This window comes from Balaenoptera musculus, chromosome 3 (genome assembly GCF_009873245.2).
Source record: "Balaenoptera musculus isolate JJ_BM4_2016_0621 chromosome 3, mBalMus1.pri.v3, whole genome shotgun sequence".
Taxonomy (NCBI): domain Eukaryota; kingdom Metazoa; phylum Chordata; class Mammalia; order Artiodactyla; family Balaenopteridae; genus Balaenoptera; species Balaenoptera musculus.
Genome location: NC_045787.1, coordinates 168,897,172 through 168,904,182, shown reverse-complemented (window position 1 = coordinate 168,904,182; position 7,011 = coordinate 168,897,172). Strand labels below are relative to the sequence as shown.

General features: G+C 53.8%; 1 protein-coding gene across 1 annotated transcript; it reads right to left on the bottom strand.

Annotated features, from left to right (window-relative positions):
• Positions 1–5,632: 5,632 nt before the first annotated feature.
• Positions 5,633–7,011, bottom strand: S1PR4 (sphingosine-1-phosphate receptor 4). Its single transcript, XM_036848371.1, has one exon. The coding sequence runs from the start codon at positions 7,009–7,011 to the stop codon at positions 5,854–5,856; it is 1,158 nt and encodes a 385-aa protein (XP_036704266.1). The 3' UTR covers positions 5,633–5,853.

The following is a 7,011-nucleotide window of genomic DNA, read 5'->3' as shown; positions in this document are numbered from 1 at the left end:
TAGTCCTCCCGGCGCGCGCGGAGCCACCTGGGAGTTGTAGGCCCATTCTGTTACTCCCCGAAAGAGGAAGCTGTGGTGGACCGTTTGAGTAAGGTTTCACATAAACCCCAAGTCAGAAAATACGGAGACTTAAAAAAAAAAAACTATAATCGGCGGAACTTATTGAGACCCTGTCTTTGCTGTGGTAGAAGGTGGAGGGATGCAGGGGGGTGTGCAAGACGTGACCTTGCGACCCGGAGGAAAGTTGGGAATAAGGAAGAGAGGGGCCGGCCTGATGCGCTAGGTCTCCTGGGAATTGTAGTCTCATTGAACAAGCACAAGGGGTCATGGGAGCTGAAGTCTTCCTGGCAGAAGTCCGGGAAAAATCACTTAAAACTCCCAAGAAATATAGATGTTAACACCATGAGGGCAAAGACTTGTGTCTGTTTTTTGCACTGATGTATTCCTCAGAACTTAACACAAGGCCTGGCACACAGTGGGTGGTTTATATAATTTTTGGATAAAAGAATGAAAGAAGAATCAAGAAATCATGACAGAAGGTTCCTAAAGGGATGTCGCAATGGATATTGGGACTTGTAGTCTGCAGCTTGGTGTTGTGCCGGGGTTGGTGATACATTTATACTTAGGCGTATTTATATTTGGGACATACTCAGTAAAAAAAAATTATTCGTTCATCAGAAATTCAAATTTTACTGGGTGTCTTAAGTTCGTATTTTCTAATCTGGCCCCCTGAGAACCCAATTGTCTCTGGGCCAGGGGCCTTAAGGGGCATCAGTAACTCACACTCCCTTGTACAGATGGGAAGACTGAGGCCAGAGGGTGCAGAGCACATGGCCCTGGCCCCCAGGTTCTGATACCGTTGCCTAGGGAAGTGGGCCTCTCTTCTGTCCCAAGTGAAAGGTGGCAGTTGTGTTGATTAACAGCATGGGTTCAAGTCCCAGCTCCTCCACTTCCCAGCTGTGTGACCTTGGGCAAGTCGCTTCACCTCTCTGAGCCTCCATTTCCTCAGCTGCCAAATATGATGATAAATAATCTAACACTATTCTCCGGCTCCCCAGGGGTGTGTGAGGATTCAATAAGATAATCCACGTGAATGCACTTGGAAAGGATGAGGCATACATGAAGCACTCAATAAGTGTTGGTATTATGAGAACGCACAAAGCTCGTGCAGCCTCAGAGCTGCTGCATCCGCTGTTCCTGCAAAACACTCACGGGCCCCCTCCCACTTTCTGCATGGCTAGTTCCTTACTGAAATGATGTTGGACATTTCTTAGTTTGATGTTCGTCACACCCAGCAAATTGCGACCTTTCCGCGAGCAGGTACCAGGTTGTTTATAGCTGCAACCCCATTGCCCAGAATAGAGCCTGACACACAGTTGTTGAGTGAATGAATGAATGAGTCATGAAAACCCCAACACACCAGCCCCTTCCTTCCAGCTGTGTCCCTTGCTTCCAGCCATCCCCAGGCAGGTCCTAGGCATGAGGAGTCAGGAGTGGCTTGGCAGGGCAGGGAAAAGACTGAGAAATTCTGGCCCACGTGATCTTCATCAGCAAATGTTTATTACCTGCTTCTCCATCTACCCCCACTCTTCCAGGCCAGGCTATGAACAGGCAAGACACGCACACTCACCTAGAGACAAAGCAAGAAAGAGCCCTGAACTTGGCTCAGATAACAAGGCTTGGACCTTAGGGCTGCCCATTCCGCCTCCTCTCCTGAGCCTTGGTTTTTCTGTCTGTAAAATGGGGAGGTTCAACTAATCCTGCTTTGTGGAGATGAAACCTTGGGGCAGCCCATAGAATGAAATGGAACATTCATTCGAGTTTTCCAAGGAGAGAAGGAACTGGTATTCATTCTTTCATTCATTTATTCATTCATTCATCAAAGAGGCAGTAACAGACAGGGATCCAGAAGTCACCTGTGGGGACTTCCCTGGCAGTCCAGGGGTTAAGACTCCACGCTTCCACTGCAGGGGGCGTGGGTTTGATCCCTGGTCAGGGAACTAAGATCCCGAAAAAAAAAAAAAAGTCACCTGTCTGGGTTTGAATCCCAGCTCTGCCTCTTCCCAGTTGTGTGACCTTGCATAAGCTACCTAACCTCTCTGGGTCTTAGTTTCTCCATCTATAAAATGGAGTTAATGATGGTACCTGCCTCCTGGAGATTTTCCAAGGATTAAATGAGCTAGTACAAAGGTGACTAGGATAACGTTGAGTGATACATAAGGCATTTAAAAATGTTGCCAAACGCAAGTTCGTGTGCCCAATGCACAGTGAGGACAAACAAACCAAAAGTTGGAGTTTGGAGCAGAGAAAGGTTTATTGCAGGGCCATGCAAGGAGACCAGTGTCTCATGCCCCATAAACCCCGACTCCCCAAAGGGTTTCAGCAAAGCACTTTTAAAGGCAAATGAGAGAGGGAGGTGGTTAGTTGTTGCAAACTTCTTGGTGTTGGAATCCTTTGTTCTTGCAGCTGTGCAGGTCAGGTCAGGATGTTCCTGTAAACCTCCAACAAAACAAATGTTATTCCCTATTCTGAAACATTTTACCTCTATGTGAATGGACTCTTAAATGTCGGAGCCTTGAGAATAGGCTCACCTGTATATTTCAGGCCATAGGCAACATTCTTGTACAAAAGGTACAAGGCCACCATGACTAAGCACAGGCAACAGGGCACAAAGGTTAAAGTAAAAGGAACAGGTCTAAAAAGGAGTCAGATTTGTTCTTCCCTATTACAAAATCAGACACATAAGTTTGAGGGCCTTTATATTCCTTGCCTTACCAACATCCCAGGAGGGCAGGGGATATCAATATCCTCATTTTACAGATGAGGAAACTGAAGCCCATGGTGAGTGGCAGAGCTGGGGAACGGTAATGGGTTACAGACACCTGAGCCACCTAAGAGCAGAAGCCAGGATTCATGGGGACAGTTTCATCGTAGTCAGGGAGGAAGGTGGGGGTGGGGAGTAAGGAGGGGAAGAGGTTTCCCAGGCTCAGTGGAAGGCATGATGCTAGGACTAGTTCTCCCAACACTCTAGGTCATGGAGCACCTACTATCTGCTGGGTCCTGTGCTGGGTGCCGGGGACATAGCTGTGGCCCAAACACTGTCACTACCTCCACTCTTTTTTTTTTTTTTTTAATAGTAATCTTTTATTTATTTATTTATTTTTGGCTGTGTTGGGTCTTCGTTTCTGTGCGAGGGCTTTCCCTAGTTGCAGCAAGCGGAGGCCACTCTTAATCGCGGTGCGCGGGCCTCTTCACTATCGCGGCCTCTCTTTTTGCGGAGCACAGGCTCCAGATACGCAGGCTCAGTAGTTGTGGCTCACGGGCCTAGTTTTTCCGTGGCATGTGGGATCTTCCCAGACCAGGGCTCGAACCCGTGTCCCCTGCATTAGCAGGCAGATTCTCAACCACTGTGCCCCCAGGGAGGCCTACCTCCACTCTTATGGAGCTCAAAGTCCAGGGGAGAAGGTGGATGTGTAACCAGGCGCGATTGGATCTATAATGGAGTTGCACAGGCAGGTGTGGGAGCCCAGAAGAGGGCTGAGGAGGAGAAATCAGGGAGACTTCCTGGAGGAGGTGATGCTAAAGCTGAGACCTGAAGGATGGGCAGGGCACGTGCCAGGCAGGCCACTCTACTGGGGACAACAAAGGCAGGTGCAAAGACCCCAGATGGGAGGGAGCAGCAACTAGTGCAGCTCAGTCAAAGCAAAGTGTGACACCCCACAGGGCAGAGGGGCCACAGGGCCCGCTCACACAGGCCCAGGACGCAGGCTGAGAGCTTCAAGGAGGCCCAGGCTCCACTCACATCAAATTCCACCGAGACCTCACCCTGCCTGCCACTGTCCCAAATAAACACACATGGACCAGGAATCAGGAAAATGTAAGAAGTATCCCAGCTTATACATGCTTGGAACGTTTTCCAGTCCTGTCCAACAGAAACTTCTGTGATGATGGACATGCTCTGTGTCTACGCTGTCCAAAACAGTAGCCACAAGTCCCATGTCCCATCAAGCACTTGAAATGTGGCTAGTGTGATCAAGTGGTATGGCTTGAATTGTGTCTCCAAAATTCATGTCTTGAAATCCTAACCCCCAGGACCTCAGAATAGGACCTTATTAGGAAATAGGATGGTTATAGGTGTAATTAGTTAAGCTGAGTCACACTGGAATAGGGTGGCCCTAATCCACCTGGATTAGGACTGGTGTCCTTATAAAAAGGGAAAATTTGCACACAGACGTGCACGCAGGGAGAACCCATGTGAAGATGGAGTCTACAAACCAAGGGATGCCAAAGATTGCCAGCAAATCCCCAGAATCGAGGAGAGAGGGCTCAGAACAAACCAAACCTGTTGGCACCTTGATCTCAGACTTCCAGCCTCCAGAACCATGAGAGGATAAATTTCTTTTCTTTTTTCTTTTTTTTTTTTGACCGCACCGCTCAGCATGCAGGATCTTAGTTCCCCGACCAGGGATCAAACTTGTGCCCCCTGCAGTGGAAGCGCGGAGTCTTAACCACTGGACCACCAGGGAAGTCATGAAAGAATGCATTCCTGTTGTTTAGGCCCCTCAGTCTGTGATACTTTGATACGGCAGCTCCGAGAAATGCACCGAGAAACTGAATTTTAAAAATTCATTTTAATTAATTTACATACCCACGTGTGGCTAATGGCTGCTTTATTGAAACAGCGCAGTAAACAGTTTCCCATCGCCGCATCCCCCATCCTGCAGGGGAGAAACGGAGGCTCAGAACGGAGCTATCCCATCCAGAGTGGCAGACGGGATGCTGACCCAAGAACTTGGCAAGACGGAGGCAGAAAGACTTGCGGGCACTGTCTTGGCTAGGAAGATGGAGAGAGAGAACTTTCCACCAGCCAAAGGTGGCTACCTCCGGAGGGTGTACCCCTGTGTCGCTGTCCCATACCATTGCCGCAAGTCCTGTGGACTGTTTAAATGCAAAGGAATTCCAAGTTCAGTCTTCAGTCGCACAGGCCACTTATCGAGGGCTCAGTAGCCACATGGGGGTCCCATATTGGCAGCACAGATGTAGAACATTTCCACCATCGCTGAATGTTTTGTCAACACACTGATGCCACGTGCCATGGCAAAAACACTGAGCGAGTAACGACCGCCTCCTGCGGTGGGTTCCGTCTGCTATAGGCCCATTTTACAGACGGGGAAGGAAGAGGCAGTTAGTGCTAAAGGGAGAAGTGGGTGAGATTTCCCCGAGGTCAGGAGGGCCAGTCGGCTCCCCTTCTGCTGGTCTCCAGACCGAGTCCCAAGAGATGCAGAGGCCAGAGGTGGGGGAAGGAGGCCGCCCAGGACCCAAGATGAGAGATAGGGCAGGGAAAGGGGAAGTGAACAGGAAGGGGCGGGTGTCATGGCCCTCCCTGTGCTGCAGGCACAGCTCCAGCAGACCCACCGCCCTCATCCCATCACCCTGATGCCACATGTGAATAAGGGGCTGCAGCATCTCATCCCATCATTGAACTCTCGCGTTGCCAGGGCACAGACACCCCCCTACCCAGCCTAGCCCTGGCAGCCTGGGAGCCCCACTGAGGCCCAGTGTGGGGCTGGGATTTCCTCAGAATCTCACAGGAGGGGGGCGGCGTACACAGCAAACCCATTCATCCCCGTTCCAGCGCGCTCTCTGTTTCTCCTGTTGCCTCCTGCTCCACGGAGACCGTGGGAAATCCACTGGGCGTCAGCAGCCTCAGGAGGCTTCGGGGAGGACCGCAGGGCCCTGGGACGCACGCCCCCGGCTGCCCTGTTCCTTCCTCTCCATCCAGGCTGCCTGCTGCTGCATCCCTGCGCGCCCGGACGTGCACCCGGCAGCTGGACCACTGCCCCAACCGTGGGCTCAGACGCTCCGCACGCTGGAGATACTGGACAAGGGCTCCCGCATCCGGAAGCTGTGCGAGCGGGAGCCCCGAAAGCTGTCCCTCGGCCTCAGCGAGCTGTCGGTGGTGGAGGCGACGGATTGGGCCTCGGCGGCCCGGGCCAGGCAGTCCCCAGGCCCTCGGAGTCCCAACCGGAGACACGCACAGCAGAGGAAGCCCAGCACGGCCCGGCACACCTCCCGGCTGCGGAAGGAGTAGATGACCGGGTTGACCGCGGAGTTGAGCACGGCCAGCGCCAGGATCCAGTCCATGCCCCGCAGGTACTCCTGAGCCCAGACGTTGGAGCCAAAGATGTCGGCCAGCAGGAGGCCGAAGAGCGGGCCCCAGCACACCACGAAGGCCACCAGGATCATGAGCACCGTCTTGAGCAGCCGCTGAGCCTTGCGGCGGGCCGGGGTGCACAGGGCCTTCTGCCCGTTGGAGCGCACCACTCGGAAGATGGCGCCGTAGAGCACCATGATGGTGGCCAGGATGCAGGCGAAGACCACCACGCAGAAGAGGATGTAGCCCTTGGAGTAGAGCGGGAGCAGGCTGGAGCAGCGCTGGAAGGCGCAGACGCAGTTCCATCCGAGCAGAGGCAGCAGGCCCAGCAGGGCTGCCAGCAGCCAGCAAAGTCCGATGAAGCTGCACACGCGGCCCCTCTTGGTGGCCCCGTTCTCAGCCACCGGCCGCACCATGGTGGCGAAGCGCTCGCCCGCCGTGAAGAGCAAGCTGAAGGTGGAGGCGGCCAGCGCCATGAAGAGCAGGCCCTCGCGCAGGAACCACTGGGCCGGCGCCAGGCGGAAGGTGTGCGCCCCGGACAGCAGCACGTTGGCCAGGTACGCGGCGCCCGTGAGCAGGTCGCTGAGCGTGATGTTCACCAGGCAGTAATAGACCCAGCGGCGGGAGCGCATGCGGCTGGCGATGGCCGCCAGCACCAGCAGGTTCTCCAGCACCACCAAGCAGCTCACGGCCACGAAGAGCCCGCGCAGCACCCCCAGGCCGACCTCCTCGGGCCCGCCCCGCCCCGCCAGCCGGCCAGAGTGGTTGTAATGCAGGGCGATGAGCCGGCTGTGCCCGACGGCCGCCAGCAGCTGGCAGGACTCGGGGGCCTCGGTCGGGGCCCCCGTGGCGTTCAT

Coding starts and splice junctions, on each gene's coding strand:
- S1PR4 (XM_036848371.1), bottom strand. CDS start 7,011: ATGAACGCCACGGGGGCCCCGACCGAGGCCCCCGAGTCCTGCCAGCTG.